The sequence below is a fragment of the Dermacentor variabilis genome, chromosome 5 (genome assembly GCF_050947875.1).
Source record: "Dermacentor variabilis isolate Ectoservices chromosome 5, ASM5094787v1, whole genome shotgun sequence".
Taxonomy (NCBI): Eukaryota; Metazoa; Arthropoda; class Arachnida; order Ixodida; family Ixodidae; genus Dermacentor; species Dermacentor variabilis.
Window position 1 is genome coordinate 127,528,075 of NC_134572.1, and position 26,625 is coordinate 127,554,699.

Consider the following 26,625-nt stretch of genomic DNA (forward strand, 5'->3'; position numbering starts at 1 on the left):
CAATTTAAACAAACATAAGTTTCACTTACATCGACTCGGCGCGAGCAGGTCAAGTCGTAAGTCGAGCTGGCCAAGCCCAACCCAGCTGTGCTTACACGCATCTTGCAAATCTCATTGAACGAGTAAGCCTATTCCTGGCAGACAGCTTGACTGAACTCGCACCGACGCTCACACACCTTGACCCATTGGTGCTTACATGAACCGGACGCGATGACCGGCTTTTTCCTGGACCCCAGTTTGTCGTCTTCAGGGAAAGTGGATGTAGCTATATGCTGTCGTGCATCCACGCTTGGACGCGTCAAATAGCTTTTAAAAATGATTCGCACCTCGCTAGTCCATAACTTCTTGTCGACACTTTGGATTTGCTACTTGGCTCATGTTTAATGCAAAACTAATTATCATACACTTCTTGGCGTAGAGAAATGTTTTTTGGCCTTTTACTTCATGCTCTCGGAAAGTGCTGCTCGCCGACCCATAGGTAACACACGTTTCAATGCAAACCTATTTGTAAATTTTGCAAGCCAACTTGTGATTATTTCCACTTTTCATGTGGCACTTTGTGGCCGGAGATTGTGTATTAAGTAACCTAATTTGTGTCACAAATTGTATAATCCTTAATTCGTTCAAAAGATGGTAGTGTCGTCGGTAACAACCTGCTTCTGCTGCATGAAATAAGTTCAGTGACAGAGCAATTGCTATAGCCTGCTTATCTGTTAACCGCTAAGCTGATAAGTGTTATTGGAAGTATTTTAGCGCAAGTTCAACACTGGCACGTAATTATATGCTGAAAGAAACGGCAACGTTAAAACCTCTTATGTGAAGGTTCCTGAAAGGTTCCTGCTCGTAATCATGAACCAACTAGCCCAAATGCGTACTCTTCTGCGGTTTCTGAAAGTTTTTGCGAGATTTCCTTTCAACAGTGTCTCTTTACTGAGTGTTGCCAAAATCACAGAAAATTTTATCCTTGTACAAGCACAGAGAAAATTTGCCTGAATGTCGAGAAAAAGAAATATCTTAGACTGCAATGTGTTGCACAGCTATAGCCATAATACATCATATGCGCTCAGCGTGCACAAATATTATGAGCTTTCCTTGCAAAAATGACACATAGATATCGAATAAAAAGAAGGAACTGAAAGAAAGATTGGCTAAAGTGACACAAAATAGTCTAATGTATCCTTACCTGCCAAACGCCAGGGCTTCCAAAAAATGTCCATCGGGGGGAACAATGGTACAAGGGGCACTTCATCGAAGTCTTTTGCCTTCGAAAAATTTGCCGTTTTGTAGCAAAATGGCTTTTTAGTCACCTTAGTCGCCGTAGATGTACTGAGAAATGCACCGCAACAGTGCGCCAACAAACGAGGCGAGAAAATGAGGCTCCCATTCAGTTTGCCCGGCAACGCGCAGATAGCATGCAGGGCCATGTCAACTTCAAGAACTTTCGCACTGAATGCCAACAGAGGATTGCGTCCGCATTAGCCCACTGCTCGTTCGAAGCGTTTGTAGAGGTCGCTGCATATGCAATGCAAAAGAATTTCTCGCTGTATCGGCCATGTCGCCAGAAACGGGTAGAAAGCCTTAGTCGCTATCTATCTTTGCACGCGAAGTACTTTATCAAGGGCACTCCACGTATTCAAACGTGGCTTTCCTGAGTTCAGTGACCCACTGTGGGGACTTAGCGACTATGATGTTGCGCCGCTATGTTCGAGGTCACGAGATCAAATCCTGGCCGCTGCGGCCGCACTGAGAAGGCAGGAAATTCAATAACGCCCGTGCACTAGGGGCACGTTAAGGGTCCTCTGGTAGTGAAAAATTAATCCGGGCTCCCCCACTACAGCGTGCCACATAACAAAATCATGGTTTTGGCACGTTTGACCACAGAATTCAACTTAACTCAAGAGTTCAATGTGCGCAATCTCCTTGCTCTGAAGTTTTACTGCAATCGGCGTGCTTAACCAGTGCCGCGGAACACGTGCAAGGCGCCTGCCTATTTATGGGAGGGCGAGTTCGGACACCCTTGAATGATGAATAACCACTCTGCGAGTTCGGTCATTCCACGCGACACATCCCAGACCCTAAAAGCGACCATCACCAATTTTCTTGAAAAAAGAAATTGGGCTAGTTGCCTATTGTCTGAATGAGATTTTACCAAATTAATTTTCACACACAAAAATGTTGGCTTAAGCGCCTTTGAAGTTCTCCCGAAGAAGAAGAAGAACGTTATTAAAAAGAATGGTCCGGAAGTTCCTGTTGTGCTGGCGCCTCAGGTGAAGGCTCGAAGTCTTTGGACTCCGGTGGCATCTTCGGCTTGCACGACGGCCCAAAACCGGTCTTCCAACTCCGAACTTTTGAGAGCCGCTTCCGAGCGGCGGCGACGCCGATGGAGAAGGTCCATGGCGGCCCCCGCTGCTGGGGCGGCGTCGGGTTGAAGGTAATCTTTTTTAACTCAAGTGTGCAAATAGGTACAATGACAAATCCTATTTTATAATATTCCACTGCCACGGATTTTTCCCTAGACGAGATAGGGGAATACCTTCATGAATTTTCTGCCTTTAATTGGCTGAATAGAAAAGCGAACGAATGTGTACGTTTAGACAATTTTTGGATACATATTGTTACGGGGAAGCTGGGAATATGAGAGTGTATTTACAATGTATATACAAGCAGAGTCAATTGGGTTAAAATGGCTGACTAGTAACAACACGCAGTTGCCAGCGTCTGGCGAACTTCTTCCTCTCTCGCTTCTTTGACCCTTCCGTAACAGGACCCCCGGGTGGTGAAGCGCCGTCTCGGCGCATGGCAGGCGAAGAAGTGCGAGCGAGGTATGGCTTCAGCCGCGAAATGTGTACGACGTCAACAGGCAGCGGACTTGAGTATGGATGAAACTGTAACGGTGCGATCTCGTAATTGACGTCGTTAACTTGGCGTAGGACTTCATAAGGCCCTGTGTAGCGAGGGAGAAGCTTCTTGGAGAGGCCGACCCGACGACATGGTGACCAAACCAGCTCTCAAGCACCTGCGGCGAACTGAACATAGCGATGGCACCGGTCGTAACGCTCTTTTCCAGATGCTGCGAGGCTAATAAGCGAAATCGGGTGACTTGACGCGCCATGTGAGCGCGATCGCTGACTTCATGAGCGTAATCAGTGGCAACGCGGGGCCAAGAAGGTAGGATAGTGTCAAAGGGCAATGTGGGGTCGCGACCATACAAAAGATAAAAGGGTGAACATCCTGCGGTGTCATGTGGGGACGAGTCATACGCAAATGTCACGTAGGCGAGCGTGGCGTCCCAGTCGCGGTGATCGTTGGAAACGTACATCGACAGCATCTCTGTAAGTGTTCAGTTGTGACGTTCCGTAACACCGTTCATTTGTGGGTGGTAGGCGATGGACAGCTTGTGCTCAGTGGCGCAAGAGCGGAGGAAGTCGTTCACAACTCGAGAGAAGAACGAGCGGCCGCGGTCTTTAAGTAACTGTCGAATTGCACTGCGCTGGAGAATGACGTCGTGAAGGAGAAAATCGGTGACGTCAGTTGCGCAACTAGTCGGAAACGCCTTTGTTATCGCGTAGCGTGCTGCGTAATCAGTAGCGAAAGCGATCCACTTATTCCCTCTAGTCGTCGCCGAAAAAGGCCAAGCAGGACAAGAACTACGCGAAAGAACGGTTCAGAGGGAACTTCAATTGGATGTAGTCCGCCGAAAGGCGGTAGGGGATGTTTCTTCCGGCGCTGACACAATTCGCAAGCTGCGAAATGACGACTCCCAGGGCGATAGAGACCCCCCCAGAAGAACCGGTGTCGTACGCGGTCATATGTACGCTAAACTGCAAGGTGTCCCGCCGTCGGTGCATCGTGAAGTTGTTCGAGAACGACGGATCGCAGATTACGAGGAAGGACAACGAGCAACTCAGGGCCGTCAGGATTGATAGTGCGACGGTAGAGGATGCTGTCATGCAGCACGAACATGCGGCACGTGCCGTCGGCGCGGCCAGATTGCACTCCGGCAATGATGTACTGTAAGAATGCGTCGCGTTATTGTTCAGTGCGCAGGTCGGTCATGTCAGTCAAAGCCATCACGCAGGTCACCGGATCATGCCAAACAGGATCGGGAGGATCCACGGGGTGACGCGAGAGGTAGTCAGCGTCCTTGTGCAGACGTCCACACTTATAGTTGACAACAGATGAAAATTCCGAAAGCCGCAAAGCCCAGCGACCAAGCCGCCCTGCGGGGTCCCGGAGGGAAGACAGCCAGCAGAGGGCGTTTTCGGGAAAACGTGCGGCCGTACAAATATGGCCGGAACTTGGCGATAGCCAAAACTAAAGCCATGCACTCCTGCTGGGTGATGCACAATTTCTCTCAGCAGGTGACAGCAGGCGGCTGGCGTAAGCTATTACGCACTCGGCGCCATGCTCTTATTGGGCGAGAGCAGCGCCGATGCCGTGGTCGCTTGCGTCAGTGTGGACTTCGGTCGGTTCAGATGGATCAAAGTGGGCAACACCGGCCGTGGTGGCTCAGTGGCTATGGTATAAGGCTGCTGAGCACGAGGTCGCGGGATCAAATCCCGGCCACGGCGGCCGCATCTCGATGGGGGCGAAATGCGAAAACACCCGTGTACTTAGATTTAGGTGCACGTTAAAGAACCCCAGGTGGTCGAAATTTCCGAAGTCCCCCACTACGGCGTGCCTCACAATCAAAAAGTAGTTTTGGCACGTAAAACGCCAAAATTTTATTTTTTTTAAAGTGGGCAAGTATGGGAGGCTTAGTCAGAAACCGGATGAGAGCGGCAAACGCGTGAGCTTGCTCAGGGCCCCATGAGAACGGCGTGTTGTTCTTTAAAAGATCTGTCAAAGGCCGAGCAACGTCTGCGACGTTTTTGACGAAACAGCGAAAGTAAGAACACAGGCAGATGAAGCAGCGCACGTCAGAAGCAGAACGTGGCACAAGAAAACTGCGTAAGGCGCGAACTTTTTCCAGATATGGTTGGAAACCGGATGCGTCAACCAGGTGTGCAATCACGGTAATCTGACGGCGCCCGAATTGACAATTCGTGGAGTTCAGTTGGAGGCCGGCTTTTTGGAAGACCGCAAGAATGGCAGCGAGGCGGGTAAGGTGGCTGCCGAACGTGAGAGAAAAAACAATAAAGTCGCCAAGGTAACAGAGACAGCTGGTGTATTTGTAGCCTCACAGAAGAGATTCCATCATACGTTCCAATGGTGCAGGAGCATTGCACAGGCCAAAGGGCATGATTTTGAACTGATATAAGCCATCCAGCGTGAAGGCCGTCTTCTTGCGGTCCATTTCATCAACTGAAATTTGCCGGTAGCCGGATCAAAGATCGATGGACGAGAAGTATTAGCTCCGCGCATGCAGTCCAAGGCGTCATAGATGCGTGGTAGTGGGTAGACGTCTTTTTTGGGTGATCTTGTTTAAATGGCGATAATGGACGGAAGAACGCCAGGTACGATCTTTTTTTTTCACAATGACGACAGGTGATAATAATAATATTTGGGGTTTTACGTGCCAAAACCACTTTCTGATTATGAGGCACGCCGTAGTGGAGGACTCCGGAAATGTTGACCACCTGGGGTTTTTTAACGTGCACCTAAATCTAAGCACACGGGTGTTTTCGCATTTTGCCCCCGTCGAAATGCGGCCGCCGTGGCCGGGATTCGATCCCGCGACCTCCTGCTCAGCAGCCCAACACCATAGCCACTGAGCAACCACGGCGGGTGACGACAGGTGAGGCCCAAGGGCTGGCTGATGGTATCGCTCAGCGCAGGACTCGCCTCAATGTATCAGAAATTTCTAGAATGTTGTCGATGGTTCTATCTGTTGTCTCTTGTCACCGAAGATTGTGTAATCGGACTGTATGAGCGACGCAAACTGGAAGACGAATGGGCACGAGGTATTACTCTGGAACCTTCGATGACCCACGCAGAAAAGCCGACGCACTTTACCTGCAGATCAGATTTCGATGATCGCCAACTGTGTTCGCCGCTATCGTTGTTTGAGTGTAGCCTGTTTTTGAAGTCACAGGTTCACCCATTTAAACGCTAGTTTCGCCATTCAGTTTCGCTACTTTCTTCACCGTCACTTCTACGTGACTATATTTCGTTTGAGGTCAGAGAATGTTTGCGAAGTGCAAAACCAATCTCATTTGTGGGCACTCCCGAACTGTGTTTTCACTGCAAAACACGTATTCACCACCGTCTGCTACAGCGTAAGCTGTTGTCGACTCATTCCAATGGACGTTTCGGTTGGAGGTGGAGTCCGCCGCCTCCGTCGCCGGTGTCCGGTATCTGTAGCAGCTATCGTCGGGAATGAGAAAAATACCTTGTTCCCGCCGGGGTCGAACCTGAGTCCGTTGCGTGGGAGTCAGCAACTCTACCACTGAGCCACGCCAGCTTTTTTTCTTCCTTTTTCTTCCCCGAGCAATTGCTAGCATGCTGTCCTACGGTCCACAAGGAGGCCCGCGATGTCACAAGCGCGCCGCGTAGCGTCGATACGCACACATTTTGCATTGTAGTTACATCTTAATACACGCGGTAGAACGCCATGCAGCAATTGCATAGGTAGTGGTACAAGGCAGTTAAAGAAGGTTTGAGGGAGCAAAAAAAGTTTGAAGAGATGTGTGCAAGAATGCTAGAAAAAATATATAATGTGTACGTGATTAAATCAAGCTGGCTAGGTGGCTATGTCGCCGCCGCGTTTCGAATGGGATGCCAATAAATCATCGTCATCATTAGCACTGTGTCGTGCCATTTGCCTTGCGATGTGAGAGGTGCACCGCGTAGCGTATATGCGTGCGCCCTATGCATTAAAGTGGCATATAATTACACCAGGCGGAACGCCATGTAATAATTACAAAAGTGGCAGCACATGGTATAGCAAATATTCCTGAAGCAGAAAAGAAAGATTATATATATATATATATATATATATATATATATATATATATATATATATATATATATATATATATATATATATATATATATATATATATATATATATATATATATTAATCTAATGATAGACATATATGGCATGCCTGATGATTTCTAGCAAGCTAGGTGACTTACCCCATTTCGTTTCAAAGGGAATGCCATCAAATCATCACCATCATTAACATCGAAATCACCAGATGCACTATTATTGTGTGCCACTTACAAACCACATAGAGTGAATGGCTCTCAATAGTGTTGAAGCAATTTGAAGCATGCGTGAATTTTAGCGTGAACCTCATGGCAATCGCGGAAATCCCGTTCCTAAAGACTGCTAACCCGAATGTACTTTTCGCTGTGCTTCTACCGTCCAGCGTGGAAATAAAAAGAATAGAAAGCATGTGTGGCAGAGCACCAGGCTGCTGTACGAGTGGTCCCCTGTTTAAATCCAGCGCCAGACAACTATATATATATATATATATATATTCAGAATACGACGGTGACCAGTGGTCCCAGGGTTAACAACCAGTAGCAGGTGTAGACCCACATTTTCCGGCTATAAACATACCCGATTCCGAAGAGTGATGGTAATTAGCGCCCTAAGAAAGACTGTTTCCAAAAAAACTAAAAGATAAGAAAGACAACAATAGCGAGTAAAAATTGTAAAAAGGGGCGCCGCTGAGTTCGAATGCGCGTAAAAATTAAGAAAGGATGCTAGTTGTTCAGATATGGAATCTCCTTGTCATGCAGTAAAAAAATATGGTGCATCAACACGTGCGGGAACCGTTCTTGTGAACGATCTACGCTTCCCAAATCTCACTGTTCGCGGTGTTGGCGAAGTACGCATGCCTATATCAAACGTTAACCCCCACATTCTATACAATGCAAGACTAAGGTGCTGTCGGCATTTCCTTCCAGCGAGTTGGAATATTCACGCGACCTACCGTTTGGACACTTTCCTGTTTGGCCTTGACAGCGGTTTCCATAGGCCGTACGGGAATCATAGACGATATGCGTCTTGCAGGCCACGAAGAGGTTCATGTATTTTGCGTCGCAGACCGGTCTCGTTTTATCACCACCATTTACGCGTCTGCATAAGGCTGGAACTTGTATGAGGTAGAAAAGGCAGTGTCGATGCAAAACACGCCCTGCCGATTTTTCGATGTCGTGCATTACATCATGAATGTGAAACGGCAGCAGTTCCGGCTTGCCGTTTTCTATCAGTCGCTGTCTAGCTGCCCTGGAAGTGTAGACTAGGATACGTTCAGCAAGGCTCCTCAAGGTGCTAACAGGAAATGAAGCGAACTTCCGATGCAGAGCTTTGTTGTACTTGCTGCGTGCACGACCTGCATAAGGCGTTCTAGGAGAAATCATGGCGAGTTTCTAACGCGACAGCGTTATGGGTCCCGTGGCGCAGAAAATCTGGCGTCGGCATGCGTCATCGGCGGCATTGTTCGTCAGAAACAAAACATCCCGAACCACAACTATGCAGGCCCTCCGCGTGGCACAGAGGGGCTACTAAACTAATGGAATTTCTAAATGTAAAACGCTTCAGAAAGTTCGTAATGTCCGACTTATACACAACCGACGGACATGTTAGCGTCAAACTGTAATTTGAAAATACGGGCAAATAATTTGAATATATGAGAAAACATAATTATGTTACGCGGAAACTCAAACACAAACCCCTTTATCCTAGCTTGCGGGGGCATGAGCCGTTGCTCCGCCTGGCACTTCCTCCCGATCGGCCCACTATTGTTTTCTATCGGGACCCATGTCACAAACTATTCGGTGTCGGCGTCAGCGTCAGCGGGTCCCGATGACACTAACGCGTTCCACTGTTAAAGGCAAAGCTTCAGCTTCCTCCAAATTTTTATTTTTCATCCTTGCCTATCTTTATTTATTAATTTGCGTTGTTCACAAGTGCCTTCACTTGGCACACGGAATACATTTTGTAATAGTGGCTGGCCGGCCGTAGCTTCTGTCTCATTTGGTGCCCCCTAACTCGCCGCTTTCTTTTTCTTTTTTTATGTAGGCTAACTTCATTGCTTTAGCCTTTTTACCTGAATGTTTTTCTGGGTCCTTGAATAAAACCATCAGCCGGCAGTCAGTGCTTATGTTTTTTGTCTTCCCTTAGTCCTGTTTATGTGCACTAATTCTTCAACAGCCGTCGTGGTTGCTCAGTGACTATGGTGTTAGGCTGCTGAGCACAAGGTCGCGGGACCGAATCCCAACCACGTCGGCCGCACTTCGATGGGGGTGATATGCGAAAACACATGCGAAGTGCACGTTAAAGAAGCCCAGGTGGTCGGAATTGCCGGAGTGCTCCACTACGGCATGCCCCACAAAGTGACTTTGATGCGTAAAACCCCATAATTTAATTAAATTCTTTTAATTCTTCAACTTATGAACATTCAAAAACATGGACCGAGACCGCTAAACGCCAACGCGGTAGACAACATAAAACATAATACAACCAACATAAGAGCAAGCCCACCTTTACAAGCATGTCAGGAAAAGAAACACACCAGCAGCAAAGGAAAAGAAATGAAATTAACCAGAATACGAACAAGTGGCAGCCAAAGGTAAATTAAAATGCATTGCAATTCGTTCTTCTTTGTCAACTGCTAAGGCTTTCATAGCTAGTTCATTGGAACGAATGATAATTAGTGGTCATTTCGACAAATTTATCCAGCGCTCAACGGTGAGCCGTGTTTCCTTTTTTTTTTTTACGCTGCTTTTGTTATACTGCTTCTGCTACGCCAAGGATCCTGGCATCGCTGTATAAATTAGGCAAGAAAATGCAGTTTCAATAGAGTGTGTCCGGCAAAACGCAGCAGGCGTAGAGGGAGGGTCCTCTTCCATGGAGTTTTTCTATAAGCGCTTTAGAAACAAACGGCTGTATTGCTCATGGGCTCTCTGAGTGTTTCCAGAGGGCACTATTTGAAATAAACACTAAGCTATTTCGCTGTTTTGACCAGGTCTTCAGGACATTAGCCGATAGCGTTGGTCGCTATTGTATTTCCATGTAGGTGTTTTTCAGATGTGCACCGCTCTTCTCGACCTTATCTTTTGGAACTTGGCTGATAAAAAAAGTTCTATGTCTGCTCAAAATCGCCTTACTATGGCTCGGCTACCCGAGTAATCAGCGAAACGTTCGACGCGAATCGTATCTTTCCTTTTTCAGCTGGGGCCAGCTTTAAGAGCCTAGATTTTCAGGCATTCGCTACTCACTGTCGCAGCAAGCCTTATGATCCCTTCGTCTGGGCTTTCTCTTTTGTTAACCAGGAAAGAATGTTTCGAACACATAATCGATCGGCAAACGACATGCATCAAGTACAAGAACATGTCAGAAAGTTTATTAAACTATCGCAAAGAGCCCTCAACTAATCATGATATATAATTATTCCCGCAGATTCTCGGCGAGTAGAAATATATATTTTATTAAAATTGAATCCTGGTGCTTTACGTGCCAACACAACGATATGATTATGAGGGAAGGGGTGGACACCGGAAATTTTGAACACCTGGGGATCTATAATCGGCCCCCAATACACGGGAAAAAGACGTTTTTGCATTTCGCTCCCATCGAAATGCGACGGCCGCGGCCGGGATTCGATCCCGCTACCTCTTGGCAGCGCCACACTAGTCGCTAAGCCACGACAAAAGAATGTTGCTTGCAACGCGTAATAGTAGCAAAAAATTAAAGGGATTAGACCCGGACTCGGATGCCTGACTCGTTCGTCATCTGGCAGCAACTGCGCGAGCAGCCGCCGTGGCAGCTGCTCGTGCTCGGCGCATCTTATTTTTAATTTGTAATACACTTTCGCGACCGACAAAATTGCTAAAGGCTGCCGCCTTCAAGAAAGTACTTTTTGCACAGGACGGCTTATCATGAAGCCGGACGCCGACTTCAGGCAGCACGCTCGAGGGATGCTGTCGCGACGAGGAAACAGTTCCGTCACCCGGGCCAGCTTCCACAGGATAGGCGGCAAAGAGTCGTCGTACACCAGTGCACCAGGACCACGTCTCTAACTTGAAGTCGTGGTGGTAGCTTCGCTGTCGCCTTATGTGCAGTGCGCAGAAGCGGCAAGTACTCCTTGTGCCAGCGCTACTCGAGATTGTCCATTGAAGCTCGTAGATGTCACCATCATCATAATAATCATCATCATAATCATCATCATCAGCCTGGCTACGCCCGCTGCAGGGCAAAGGCCTCTCCCATACTTCTCCAACTACCCCGGTCATGTGCTAATTGTGGCCATGTTGTCCCTGCAAACTTCTTAATCTTATCCTCCCACCTAACTTTCTGCCGCCCTCTGCTACGCTTGCCTTTTCTTGAAATCCAGTCCGTAACCCTTAATGACCATAGGTTATCTTCCCTCCTCATTACATGTCCTGCGCATGCCCCACTTCTTTTTCTTGATTTCAAGTAAGATGTCATTAACTCGCGTTCGTTCCCTCACCCAATCTGCTCTTTTCTTATCCCTTAACGTTACAACCATCATTCTTCTTTCTTTCCATATCTCGTTGCGTCGTCCTCAATTTACGTAGAACCCTTTTTGTACGCCTCCAGGTTCCTGCCTGTATGTGAGTACTGGTAATACAGCTGTTATACACTTTCCTTTTGAGGGATAATGGCAACCTGCTGTTCATGATCTGAGAATGCCTGCCAAACGCACCCCAACCCATTCTTATTCTTCCGATTATTTCAGTCTCACGATCCGGATCCGCGGTCACGACCTGCCCAAAGATGTGTTCCGTTACCAGTTCCAGTGCCTCGCTACCTATCGTAAACTGCTGCTCTCTTCCCCCCCCCCCAAGGCTGTTAAACATTAATTTACTTTTCTGCAGATTAATTTTTAGACCCAGTCTTCTGTGTTGCCTGTCCAGGTCAATGAGCATGCATTGCAATTGGTCCCCTGAGTTACTAAGCAAGGCAATATCATCAGCGAATCGCAAGTGTGATTGCCTTGCTTAGTAACTCAGGTTACTAGATTACGAGGTTACTAAATCGTAGATGTATGTTATATTCTACTGTATTTACATTTACGCACTATTTTCCTCACCGATGTAACCTTTACCCTATGTAATACCCTCCCTAGAGGGCCTTCAGGGTTATTGTGAAATAAAAAGAAACAAAGTTGATTTGGGCAGCGTGGCATTCAACTCCTGAGACAAACACGTTGCACGTTTGCCAAATAATAAGTGTGAAGGCGCTAAGTGACCTTCTATCGCCGGCGCCCTTGTGGCTCGACGTAGCATTCGCGCGGTACGTGTGTCTCCGCTTGTGTTGAGTTTTGATTGGGCGTTGAGCATTGTGCGCCGGCGTTCATTCCGGAAGGGCGGCGATTGTACACATGCCTCTTTACGTAGTGGCGTACTGCCATGCTTGCACTCGTCATCGAATTACCTTCCGGAGTACATGGAACCATCGTTGGCAAGAGTCTTGAGCCTCGTCTGTTAGGCTTGCACAGCCTTGTAGGAGGTGAACATTTCTTGCCTTTGGGAGACCTCGTGGCGCCGCTATTGCACCTGGGTTCACTAGGTCTGTATGTGGCAGCTGCCTTAGGCGGCGTTTCATGATCGGCAACCTTGTCACTGTCGTGTTTCTTGAAGGCGCCTGTGTTCTTGCCTTTCCCTTGTTTTTCTTTGTGGGGTTTTGGGGAATAAGACGCGCCATTGCGCGGGCACATTTCACCTGTTTCTGCAATCCCTGTGCCTCACTCCCTCCTTGCTCCGAGCCAGTTGTCAGTGGTGGCGCTCCGCTCGCGATGCTTCGCGGTGAGGGTCGAGCTACGACGTGACGTAGCGGCCCCTGGCAGCTGCTGTCATGACTGTAGCGTGTCTCTCTCTCCTTGGAACAGCGCCGGGTACGTACATACTTCCTCTCGTCCACCCGCCGACACCTTTTTGACTAGGACTGAGCACGCGCGGTGCCTTTGCCCGTGCGGGGAGCGCGTACCTCGTGTGTATCTTGTCCCCACGCTAAGCCGAAGAACGGGTGCCTAGTGCTCGCGCGAGGTCGTACGTACCACGCCGAGCCGCACTCATCGGAGGTCCAAGCCCAAGGAGATTGCCCGAGCTCCCGCGACTTGACCGATTGGTTATCGTGAGAGCAAGTAGCATAGCCACCGGGACTTTTCCTAGGGGCATGCCCCAGCTTGAGCCTGTACTCTCGCAGCAACGTACTATAGGCTCCCCTCACTATCGCCCTTGGTGCGGAACCCCTTTGGTTCTCCGCCGCCCTGGGAGCGGGCGTTTGTGCAGTGTCGCGTGTCACCGAATAGAATAATCGGTATCAGTCAACTCAGGTCAATACTGTGTTCTTGCGTGCTTCGCTCAGTAGCCCCTTGCGGCCTGAGCTCGCGCGCAGCGGCGCTAGGTGCTGACGGCTGACGCGGCCCTGCGGCTCGCTAAGCTCGAACCCGCGGTGGTCGGTACCCCTGTGAGGCATGAAGACCACACCTTGTCCTTGCTACTTTTCTTGCCCTCCTGAGGCATTGTAATAATAATAATAATAATATTTGGGGTTTTACGTGCCAAAACCACTATCTAATTATGAGGCACGCCGTAGTGGAGAACTCCGGAAACTTTGACCACCTGGGGTTCTTTAACGTGCACCTAAATCTAAGCACACGGGTGTTTTCGCATTTCGCCCCCATCGAAATGCGGCCGCCGTGGCCGGGATTCGATCCCGCGACCTCGTGCTCAGCAGCCCAACACCATAGCCACTGAGCAACCACGGCGGGTCTGAGGCATTGTGATGGCTTGTTCTCTGGACAGGAGCACTCTTCTATGGAAGCTTGGTAAACAATGAAGGAGGTGCGGTGCGGGCCCGTCTCCTTGCGCGACGAGGGGAGCTTTGTACCTGTATTGGTTACCTTCCTCAGTAATGTCTCGTATGCCAACTGTATTCAGGTATTTCAATGGTGCATCAATGGTGCATCAACTGTATTTCAATGGCGCATTGTCTCTGCGAGGCTCTCCAATGCCCAAGACCAGAGACGTGATTTGAACAGTTGAACCTTGAGAGAAGTCAAAGGTTCCCTGGATCGTTCACCGAAAACGGGTTTCCACTGCAGTAACTTGAGGCGATAATCGAGATACCCGGCCAGTTACAATGTCCCAGTAGATATTGGAGCAAATGAGAATGCTGGTCACCTTTTTTTTTTTGTTTCGGAAAGTAGCTGCTTCAGAGCTTGCAACAGACCGAACACGACCGATGTTATTCATCATGGTGATTATCGCGCCATCCGCTGGTGAATTAGTTACCGCAGAGATTTCCGGTACTTCGAGGGCGTCTATAGTGGTCTCGTTGGTACTGTGCCCACTTCGGAGTGTGACGGATACTCAGTTACATGTAAGGGTCGCAAGGTGATGCGTCTTCCCGAAGGTGAATATAGTGAGGGGCTCCACACCTTGGACTGGACAATTAAGTGATCGAGCGACGTCCTGCTGAATGAAAGTGCGCTGGCTGCCCGTGTCCAGAAGGAACCGCAGCAAACTTCACCTTGCTGGTGCGACAGCTCTAACTCTACCCGTCGTTAGGAATACGGGCGTGCGTGAGGTACCACGCGTTAACACGGAAGTTGCACAAGGTGGTGTGTGGATACGTCCCGGCCCGCTTGCGTGTTGCACGGACGGCGCATACGCGTTGCCCACGCACATTCCTTGGTTGTGACTCGGAGTGCATACGTTGCACAACGAAGTCAGGTGTTGGCTCTCAAGTTTCCGTGGCGTTGTGGACACGCAAAAGACCCAGTTGGTCCCAGATTAGAGAAGGGGCGGGAAAGAGCGGTTTGATGAGCTGACAGCTGCGCTGACTCCGGAACGTCTGTCATTAGCAAGGGTTCCAGCTGCATAGGTGCGCGCTCACGCCACACGCGCTACCAATCAGAACCCTTTCGGTTCCGCCAGGGCGGGGGGCGGGGGTGTTGCGATATGGCAGGAAAGGGTTTCGCGAGCGCTGCACCGGCTTCGTTTCCGCTCAGTTCAGCCTCGAAGAACGGAAGGGGCACCGACGTGTTGTGCGTTCCCCGAAGAAACACGCAGCCTTTGAAGAGCGCCAACAAGAACTCGCCCGCGAAAGGCCTCGCCGTCGGCGCACCGATCCAGCCAATAGAGCCAACTGAGCCCAGCCAATCCGACAGCAACGAGATCTCGAGCTTAGGGAGCGGGAGACCGAAGCAATCTGCCACCGTTACCTTTGGGTTACTTAACCGTTACAAAGGTCAAGTGCGCGCTGGACAAGCTTCGCTTACCCGCATTTTCCGGTATGGGAAGGGTTGGTCAGTTTATTGTATGATGCTTACCCCGGGCCGTTCCCGTAAGCGCTGCCAAAGCGCTCTTAGAAACTCATCAACCGTGATTGAATATTTTTGCATCAACCAACCAAATAATTGCCCATTGACCTTCAGCTTCAAATAGACTTACTCTTTCCGCCTTTTCACGCCTTACATTAGGAGGCGCACCTTGATTATGCTTTTGCGGGTCCGCGTGTTAGCATAACAACAACAAACCTTCAAAGATCAACGCGATACTATCATTTGGTCTACAACTTTATTCCTGGCATGGGCATGGTATGCTGAAACATGTTGATTGCGTCAAGTTCTTAACGCATTGTTGTGTGTTCTAGTAGTTTTTAACTTCCGTTAGAGCATATTTACAGACGTATGATACCTTAGCGTTATCAGATTTAAATGCGATTAACATTCTTTCGGAACTTCATCCAGTGTGAGTTAGGTATCCTGCCTATTTGTCCGCATCTAGGGCAACTGTGTGTTCGCCCGTTTGTGCTTAGTAACTCAGCGGAGCAATTGCAATGCATGTTCACTGACCTGGAGAGGCAAAGCAGAAGAGTGGGTCTAAAAATTAGACTGCAGAAAACTAAAGTAAGGCTTACCGTCTCGGAAGAGAGCAGCAGTTTACGATAGGTAGCGAGGCACTGGAAGTAGTGAGGGAATACATTTACTTAGGCCAGGTAGTGACCGCGGATCCGGATCATGAGGCTGAAATAATCAGAAGAATAAGAATGGGCTGGGGTGGGTTTGACAAGCATTCTCAGATCATGAACAGCAGGTTGCCATCATCTCTCCAGGGAAAAGTGTATAACAGCTGTGTCGTACCAGTACTCACCTACGGGGCAGAAACCTGGAGGCTTACGAAAATGGGTCTACTCAAATTGAGGACGACACAACGAGCTATGTAAACAAGAATGATGGGTGTAACGTTAAGGGATAAGAAAATAGCAGATTGGGTGAGGGAACTAACGCAAGTTAATGACATCTTAGTTGTAATCTAGAAAAATAAATAGGCATGGGCAGGACATGTAATGAGGAGGGAAGATAACCGATGTTCGTTAAGGGTTACAGACTGGAGTCCAAGGAAAGGGAAGCGCAGCAGGGGGCGTAAGAAAGTCATGTAGGCGGATGAGATTAAGAAGTTTGCAGGGACGACATGGCCACAATTAATACATGACTGGGGTAGTTGGAGAAGTATCGGAGAGGCCTTTGTCCTGCAGTGGGCGTAACTAGGGTGATGATGATGGTGATGATGATGATGATGAGGGCCACTGGCTGGTCCATAGTCTAGTGGGTAAAGCATCGGACTGCAGTTCTGAGGGAACCAGTTTTAAAAGTAACCGTTGAACCAACATTGTTCACTAGGTATGGATGGAAACAACTTTATTCTGAATCCGGCAAATTTGATGACCCGGGCTCAGGTCTCCCATGAGGTGACTTCGAGGCCTTGCCTCGTCGCCGCCTCTCGGGCTTGCTGGACAGCCCACTCTTGTGTCTTGAGGTTGGAGCTGCGCAGAGCGGCGGCCCACTTCGACGCAAGAGCCTCCGGAGCTACTGCCATTGTAGCTGATGTAACCCGACACTCCCACAACATGTGTGACAGCGTCGCTCTAGTGTCCTGACATAATTTGCAAAGAGCATTCGGGTATTGCGCGGGGAAAATGTGCTGCAATCGCACCGGACTGGGGAATGTTTGTGTTTGCAATTGTCGCCAGATGACTGCCTGGCGACGTTTCAGCATGGGGTGAGGTGGGGGCAGCAACCGCCTGCCTAGCTGGTAGTGCTTGGTGATGTCATTATACCTGACCAGGCGTTCTCGCGTGCTTTGAGCCAGCAGTTCCGAACTCGAAGAGGCGGTCCCCGATTCTGCGCGGCGGGTCAGTTCTCGCGCAGAGCGGTGTGCTACTTCGTTCAAGTTAATGAGGCCCTCATCGGTGGGGGTGGCGACGTGCGCTGGAAACCATATGATGGCGGTGTTATTGAAGTGCTGTCGACCAGCTTTCCTTAGAATCTGGAGAGCTTCGGAGGAAATGCGCCCCGGCGCGTAGTTGCGAACTGCGGATTGTGAGTCGCTAAACACTACCTCGCAGAGGGGGTCGGTAAGCGCAAGCGCAATCGCTACCTCTTCTGCTGTTTCGGGGTATTCCGTTGCGACACTACACGCGTGCGTAAGCCTGGAGCTAACGTCTACGACTACCGCCGTGAACCGGCGTTCTCGCGTGTATTCTGCGGCGTCTACAAAGCGCGTAGTCCTCTTTCCACCCAAGGAGCGCAGCAGTGCCTTGGCACGGGCCTGGCGTCGGCCCCGATTAAATTCGGGGTGCATGTTTCGAGGTATAGGGGCGACAATCAGTGTGTCGCTGAGGTCAGGTGGAATGACCTGTTTCTGACCGTGTTGGACGTGGTAGTTGAAGCCGAGTTTCCGCAGGATGTACCGGCCCGTGGCTGTCAGAGACATGCGTTCGAGTTGAGAGGTTCTTTGCACATCCACGATTTCCTCAAGCGTGTTGTAGACCCCCAGCTGTAGCAGACGAGCAGTGCTTGTGGACTCCGGTAGGCCAAGGGCGATCTTGTAAGTCCTGCGTATAAGGGTGTTGATTTTCTCCCTTTCAGTGACATTCCAGTTGTGGAAGGCAGCCACATAAGTGATGTGACTGATTGCGAAAGAGTGTATGAGGCGCATGACACTGTCCTCCTTCATGCCCGTGTGCTTGTTTGTAATGCGTTTGATCAGGCGGGTAGCCGCTGTAACCTTGCCTTCGATTTTGCGAATAGCTTCTATGTTTGACCCGTTGGCTGTTATATGCATGCCTAGGATGCGTATCTTCGGGACTCGGGGAATGCAGGAGCCGTCTTGCGTATAGAGGATTATGTCGTCACATTGGCGCCATTCGGCTGTAGGCTTGGGCCGGCGGCGCGAGCGGTAGACGAGCAGCTCCGATTTCAGTGGAGATAGTCGGAAACCTGTGTCTTGTAGGTAGGTTTCGACTGCAGAGACAGCTGCTTGTAAGGGGCATTCTATCTGACCGTCACTGCCCTTGTTGACCCACAGGGTGATGTCATCTGCGTACAAGGCGTGATGGAGGCCATCGATCTCGTCGAGGTAGGCCGGGAGACCCAGCATCACGAGGTTGAAAAGGAGCGGGGATATGACCGATCCTTGAGGAGTGCCGGTGCTTCCTAGTGTATGTTCGTCGGATGTCATGCTGCCGACCGCGAGGGTGACTGTGCGGCGCGACAGGAAGTCTCTGACGTAGTTGTAGCTTCGCGCACCCAAGTTGAGCTTGTTTATGCGGCTCAGGATTGCTGCATGTGCTACATTGTCAAATGCCTTTTCCAAGTCCAGGCCGAGGATGGCCCGGTTGCCGCTAGTTGGGTCATTGATAATCTCGTGGTAGAGCTGGAGCATGACGTCTTGAGTGGAGAGGTGTGACCGGAAGCCCACCATAGTGGGTGGGTAGGCTCCAGTGTCCTCGAGGTGGTGGTTGATGCGGGAGAGGAACGCGTGCTCCATCACCTTGCCAACGCAGGATGTGAGGGAAATGGGCCGCAAGTGATCGAGGCTGGACGGCTTGCCTGGCTTCGGTATCAGGACTGCTTTAGAGCGTTTCCACGCCTCTGGGATGCAACCTGCTCGCCAGCATTTGTTGATGTATGCCGTAAGAGCGGTTATCGAGGCATCGTCGAGGTTTCTTAGAGTCTTGTTCGTAACCTTGTCGGGACCAGGTGCTGATTTGCCATTAAGGTCGTGGAGAGCTGCGCGGATCTCTGACTCGTGAAATTCTTCATCGAGTGTCACATTTGTCTCTCCAGTGTAATCCCCGTGTTGAACATCGGGCCGTCGAGGGAAGTACTTGGCTAGCAGGCGTGTCACGAGCTGGTGATCACTCGTGGTAGCCTGTTCCTTGTGCAAAAGGCGTTGCAGGTTTGCTTGCTGAGCAGACTTGCTCTGCGTTTCCCCCAAGAGGTGACGAAGGAGACGCCACGTGCTGCCATTGTGGAGCTGCCCATCGACTGCGTTGCAGATGTCATACCACTGTTGGCGGCTTAAGGTCCGGCAATGGTCTTCCAGCTGGCGATTGATATGTGCGATCTTCTTACGAAGCTTTCGGTTGTGCCTTTGCTGCTTCCATCTTGCGTTTAGTGACGTCTTGGCTTCCCAGAGGTGGGCTAGTCGGCTGTCGATCTTGTCAACCTGGAATTCGGGTGCGAGCGTCTGCGTCGCCTTGTTCATGTCGTCGTTGAGCGTCTCCATCCATGCCTCGATGTCATCGATGTTCTCCTCACCTCTCTGTTCAGCTCGCTGCTTTCGGAATTTGTCCCAGTCCGTCCATTTGAATAGCTTAGGAAAAGGGGGTGTACCCGCCTGAGGAATTTGTGTTTCTATGATCATGTGGTCACTCTTCAACGAATGTCTGTCACGCTAACATGGTTCACTGAGTGGTTGCCACTGGGTATGCGCCTATGTTAAAAAAATATTTGTCACATGAACTAGGTTCACCAGTTACGGGCCGTTCTTCATTGAACCTCTCTGGCGCCAGCTTACGTAACTGGCCTCTTCAATAAAATAAAATTAATCTTTCTCCCGTGTTGGGGAAATCCAAACCGTGTCATGTATATATTCAGAAAATCTTCACTGAATATATATTCAGGCATGTGCCACGCATGGACCTCGCGGCGTCACCGCAGCTAGGTGGTGCAGCTTTTCGAGAGGAAAGTGCGATTGAGGAGGCCGGCTCCAGTATACGCCTCACATGCTTTTGGGTGGTGACTTTACGGTGTGTCGCTGCATTTTTTAATGGTAATCTCATTAACGCCAACAGTCATCTTTGATGGTTTGTGAGGGTCTTTCTTTTTTGTCTGCAATCATGTTCATTACCTTTCTGCTAACTCATGTTTTATAAGGTCCCTGAGGAGCCATGAAAGTTTACTAGAACATAGTAAGTCGGGCATAATACCTTACTGTCATATTACCATAGTATACGACAGAAAGGGGTCAACATAGTATGAATAGCAAGCATACTGAGATGGCGCCCTTTGCTTAAGGAGAGGACATACAAGCTTCTTGAAGCTCCAAGTCATGCACTAACTCATTACCCTCGGCAACCACCACTCACCGTTTTCCGTCAGACGTTTGACGATAACTGCCCTTTTAGGTTGCCTCTGCTGGTTCCAGGGAAAACAATATCTTCATTTCTATTCACGCACTCTATCGCCGTGTCGATACTTCGCGATTGCGCCGAAGAATGCTAATCGTAGAGGGTCGTGAAGGGGGCAATATAGACCTCGAACTCAATGATTTATTGTAGATAACACGAAGCATTCACATATGGCGACTTGGTCTGCGCATGTGATAAATGATAGTCTGCCGTTGTCGTCACGCTACGCGAACTGGTCGCATGTCAAGAACCTTGTTTTACTCGCCTTATGTTTGTGCGCCGGACGTCGCTCCCTCGTTTCTTTCGTCTCTTTATCGCATTTTACCCCTTTTTTTATCGCCCTCTTAAGCACACTCTTGCACGTGCGGTCACGAGCAGCCGCACTGGCAGTTCGACGCTGCTTCTCTGTGTTTTCTGGCTCAGTCGTATTGTAATGAAGCGCCTAATACAAACTCTTGCTGCTCCGGCAGCTGCTTCGAAAGCGCGATTTACTACCACAAGCACTGTCAATGGAAGTATTCCTGATAGTTCATCCATGAAGTGGAAGCCTTTCCGAGAAATACCCAGAATTCCAGCGCTACCAGTGATCGGAAGTTCATGGATATACTCACGCTGTTTCCGTAAGTTTTATATGTGAATGTTACCGCCTCCACCTCCCATTGTGTGCGTAATAGAAAAAATCAGAGATATCCGCAAGTAACGAGTGCGCTCTTGCGTTCTACTAAACATAATAAAGTATATATAGATAACTGAAAAGGCAAGGTTTTAACACATCATTGAAGGAAAGATGTATATACTCAAGGTAGTCAAATTCTGAATAGAACATTTTATGCACCAGAGAAACATTGTTTTAGCAATCGCATTCACATGAACGACAAATATTTGAGAAGAACCCGGGGTTCTCTCAATAATTTCTCGGGAGAGACGTAAGGTGACATGCCCATAAAAAGATCGTTTGCAATGACGCTGTGTACACCACGACTTAAGCATTTGTAATGCTATAATATTCGATTTTTTGTCCCACAATAACTGAACAAGTAAAAAATTTAATGGAACGTATATTCCCCGTGAAAAATTCTCTTTCAGAGGAGCTCGAGGGGGCTTCAGTTATTTAGGGTTTACGAAACACAACCTCTGGAATTGACAATTGTTCTGGCGCACGCAGTTTAGCTTGCATTAGTCATCAGTCATCAATTTTCGCGCATATTGTGAATACTGCATTTGCCATTAGTGTTTCTTCGGCACTTATGAAATTTGCCAAGCTGTTACTAATTACTAGTTGGAGGACTAGTTGGAGTTGAAAACTACCACCCTATTGGAGTGCTGTCATTCTTCAACAAAGCTGCTGCAATAATATTTGCAGAGCGCCTAATGACTACTTGGATAAGTACATTTTTATCTCCTCACTAATTTGGTTTCATAACAGTTCTCTCCACACAAACTGCAATGTCAGCATTTAGAGACCTAATTAGAAAAGCAATAGAAAGTGGTTATCTAGGCGCCGGATTATTTATATGCATTGCGAAAGCTACAGCATAGAATGGACTGGTGTACTGTTATTGGGACACCTGCGTTACAGTCTACCAGTTTTGTCAAATACATGCAAGACCAACATTTGCGCTCTGGAGAGCATAAAAGGCCAAGCTCTATACGCACGTGTTTAGAGCTACACCGGTGCACCTCAACACCAGCACCAATTGCCATCGCGAGAGACCACATGATCCAGACACACATAGCTGTCGACTCTCTCGTAGCCCGCATTCACCAACTGTCAAGGATCCTCGACCATCACTTAGCTACCCTACCAGCAGAGACACCTCAAGCGACCTTTTCAAGAGTTATTAACGCTCAGTGCGAGTGCTTACCGTCATCTTATACACCGGCGGCGAAGCGTTCAGCTCCCCTGTGGTGCCTGCGACAGCCTATTCGCAGAATTTCAAAGGCCAATAATCTGTCAGTAGTTCCGAAACAAGTGACGCCCTTATTACTGCACCAGGCATACCATGCCCGCATGCACATACAGGGTGTCCTACGTAACACTTGAGCCAAGAATTTAAAAATGAAAGGCGCGTCGTTAGCGATTTGGACCAAACGCGTACTATTCGCAATAGCCTATAGTAACTCGGAAAATGTTTATTTTCCCCATAGCTCGCTAATTAATGAAGCCTAATTACCCAACTTTATTATTATTGGCTCACGACCCCAAGTATGATACGCAGATTTGTAGAACACCTTCAGAAAACACCGATCGAGCTGTTTCTCGTAGGATACGTTTCACGTAGTCTTTTTTTTCCGGGTTTCAGAAAAGGCCCGCGAAATATGAAAAAAGCCACGTGACGGATCGTTTGCGCAATGGTATTGTGCTGCTCTCAAGCCTGAGGTCGGTGAACAAGGTCGGCTGAATCGTGTGACTGGCGACGTGTAAGCGGCAGGGCGTTGTTTATCTCCTCGGCAACGCTCGGCCAGCAGCATGCATTTGCGCCGTCATGCGACGCGAGCTGACCTTCTTCACCGAACGCACGCTTGAGAGCAGCACGATACCTCTGCATTGGTATTGCGCCTAAGTTGGGAGTAGCTTTGATAATCAGCAAACTCGACTGCGAAAATGTTTCAACAGAACTGTTGAAGCAGATAGACGACGGCGCCGTGGGGTCGTTTATGCCTCTTCCTTTTGTGTGTGCTTTATTTGCGGCAAAAAACATGCCTTTATAGTGCGAATATTGAATACATTCCTAACAAAATAAAGCAATCACTCATTCAAAACGCCAAACACTGCCGACCACCTCATCTTTCTCCTCTGAATATTATGTTGGCAGTGCAAAAGAAAGTTGTTAGAAAATTATAACCTTGTGTAAAGTTTTCTCAGCCAGTATACCGTACTGTTTTAATTACTTCAGCTTGTTTTTATTTATGTAATTACGCTTCACAAGGAGCACCTGCCATAATATGTCTTTTTTTCCTTAATAATGATCGGTAGTGAGTAACAAATAGTTTGGGTCGCAAATGTGTTTATTTTGTAATTATTCTAAATGAACTTGCAAGTGTCGTCACTCGCGAGAACGTTTTGTTGACGTTACCTGTAATGCGCCTGCTAATGATTCACGAGTAACATTTAACCTGCTTCGTTAAATTGTAAAATTTCTCACGTCATGGGCCAAACGAATCTTATTTATTTTCGGCAAATCAAGTAAATATTCAAAGCGCTCTCACCTCTTTTTGGCGAGGTAATGAGCCGCCGCGTCACTGTAACTTCTACAGGCGATGTTTATTAGATACTAATATTTCTGACAAGTGATAATGGTTGTTTTTAAAGCTAAGACTTTTAAGTTGTAAAAGGGCGAAAGAAAATCCTGTTCAATATAGAAAAGCTGAGTCCACTCCTATGCAAATTTGCGAATTCAATATTTGAGCAGCTCCGTAAGAAAATATTGTATTCTATCGATGAACTTCTATATGCCATCAAACACTGACCTCTGGGTTTTCAAAGACCACTGCTGCGTACGGAATTATTTGCAAAGCCCGCAATCTATCCACAGACATACAGTGCTCCTTTTACATGAAGTATAAGATAGGTGTAACTTAGCGTTCCCTCAGGACACTAGAAAACAGCGTAAAATAGTCGCAGGATGCTTTCGAGCACACGTTAAAGTAATTTACAAAGGTCGTGTTTCATCCAGACGCTTTCAACTTTGGACAATAATTTGCCGGGATGGTTCCTTTTTTTTACATTTTCTTAGCATTTTAATTCTGCCAGGGCACCGGGCTAACTTTTGCTCCTCTCGTAAAACACCTATATAACGCTACAAAACGCTTGCGTATGTGATTTATTGCAATAGCCGCCACATAACCCCACTTTAAACGGTGCCGGCACATCATCCATTATGTTACCCTCCCTTTAGCGAAAAATAATCAGGGGGCCTAGTTTCGTTCATCGTGGAGACTAACTACGAACGTTGCATAACGCGTGAAAATAAGTGGAAAGGATGGTTCAGTAATCAGTTGCAAATCTGTTAACCCTAGGAACGATAAGGTTGCCGCAGACATTACACATAACGTGCCCCAATTTTCAACAAATGTAAACTAGTTGTCATGCATAGTTATTTTGGTGCTCTTGGAAGATGGTCGTTTGACACTCTACACTGCTTGAATAAGTAAGTTTCTGCAAAAACTGTAATTAACCTGCACAGATTGAACATTTCTGTACGTCACCTGCAGCGCATAATCCATAAGGCGTGGAAATGAAGATTCAGTAATCGTATTCAAAGCACCTGATTACTCTACATCCTTCTAACTTTTGGTACACGTCACCATAGCATATGGCCCTTACTCCCTGCAAATGTAGAATTCTTACCATTGTTGTGCTCCCAAGACAGCACGAATATTTTGTAAGCGTTTCATATAATGCGTTTAGCCATGCACAAACAAGGGTTTAGCTATTTTTGTTTTACTGGGAGCACCAGCTAACCATCACCTACCCAGAGACAAGGCGAAGAGGACGCCTGGGCGCCAATGCTTCGCAGTCTGAGGGAGGACCTCCCAGCACAAGACAAAAATAACCGCCTGCAAAAAAAAATGTTCGTTCATCGTAGTAACATACCAACAAACTTGACATTTTGCCTGTATATTACACCTAAAATTTCACACAGTTCCTGCGAATCTAAACGCCTTAGCGACGCAGTTTTTCTTTTTTTCACAGAACTGTGAAAACGCGCACGTTACGTTTTCGAGCGCTTCGTCGCACTAACATTTTCGCTGTAAAGCAGTGCACACACCCGCTGTGGCATCGTATCTTCCTCTGCCCCCGTTTTCCGGCCCGCACTATTTTGTATTGAACATTTGACAGTTTTAAGTGAAGGAGCATGTGAAAAAAAATGCCCTTTCACTAGAAAAATATTGTGGCTGTCCTTAGCTCCGCCGGGTATGTGACCTGTACAGGGGGCCACAAAGGCACACTGAAGCTATTTGTAACAGCTCTCTGCATATAGTGGCAACGAACAATTTCGTTGAAATGTAAACGTAACTGTGTGTGAATTTCAAAAATTAAAGTCATAATATAGCGTAAGAATGTAGATAGTGCAGTAAGATATAAATATCACAGAGTTCGGGGTGTATCTGTATTTCCCTTAAGTAGAAAGAGCGCGAACGAGGCAGGAACATAAGAACCAGCTACAGAAAGATGGCTGTCTTGTATTATAACTTGTGTTGCGTATGCGCCGTAGCCTAGCTCCACTTCATTACGGGCTTCTCAGTTTTATTATTATTGTTCGCATGTATTTTAATCGCAGAGGCGATTGGTGCATAAACAGCAAATTTTATCTTACTCAAGCCTATTGCTGCAGACCTCCACTGCAAATTCGCTTCAGATGTACCGATACCCGTGTGTAACTATGTCTAGATCTCCTCAATATTTTCTCCTAACTAAAAAGGCCGGCATCACTACTTGTCGCTAACTTTAGTGCAATGCGCTTCATTCTTCAACGCTATGTTTCCGCGTTATGTCAAAGAGTGGTGGTCGCTCTATTGGTAAGTTAGTTCAGTGCGCCGGCACAATCGCTGCCGGCATCCCAATTTCGTTTGCCCAATAGATGTGTGGAATAGGACGAAAGATAAACCTATTGGCTACAAGAAGTTAATCTTTTGCAGGGAATCGCCACCCCGACGAAAGACACAAGGTCTCCATGGAAATGCACAGGAAGTACGGGCCCATTTATGTCGAGAGGCTACAGGGTCGGTACTCGCTGGTGCACATCGCCAAAGGCACGGACGTACGGAAGCTACACCAGGAAGAAGGCAAAGAACCGTTCAGGTTGGGAGCGACGCCCTTGAAGCACTACCGTACGTCCAGGCCCGAGCACTACGCCGACGCCGGTCTTCTAAATCTGTAAGCCGCTCCTATGCGCGCGCAGTGTATGGATTGCTTATCAATTAACATCTGCATCAATTTGAGAGAGTATTTCACCTTCAGATAAGTCTTCGATCCAATGAGGCTTGATTTCAGTGCCGAGTGACACGTTATTTTATTGTTACTATTGTTATTTACGTTCTTGTTTCTTTAAGTGCCACAATTGTCCTCAGCGGCAATTTCTTTCGCTGGGAGAAATATTTGGAAACAACGAGTTATGTGACTAAGAGAGTGAAGCCTCGCAATTATTCAATCATAGTGATTTTACCGACGTCAGGGGGATTCAGTTCATCAAGACGTCGTCACTCGATCAATTTTG

General features: G+C 48.1%; 1 protein-coding gene across 1 annotated transcript in view; it reads left to right on the plus strand.

Moving 5' to 3' along the window:
* LOC142581965 (putative cytochrome P450 49a1) overlaps nt 1-26,625 on the plus strand; it is a 101,446-nt gene that overhangs the window by 59,244 nt on the left and 15,577 nt on the right. The window contains exon 2 of the mRNA XM_075691400.1: nt 26,048-26,285. Within this exon, the coding sequence (XP_075547515.1) occupies nt 26,083-26,285 (203 nt within the window). The 5' untranslated portion in view covers nt 26,048-26,082. The remainder of the gene's footprint in view (nt 1-26,047; nt 26,286-26,625) is intronic.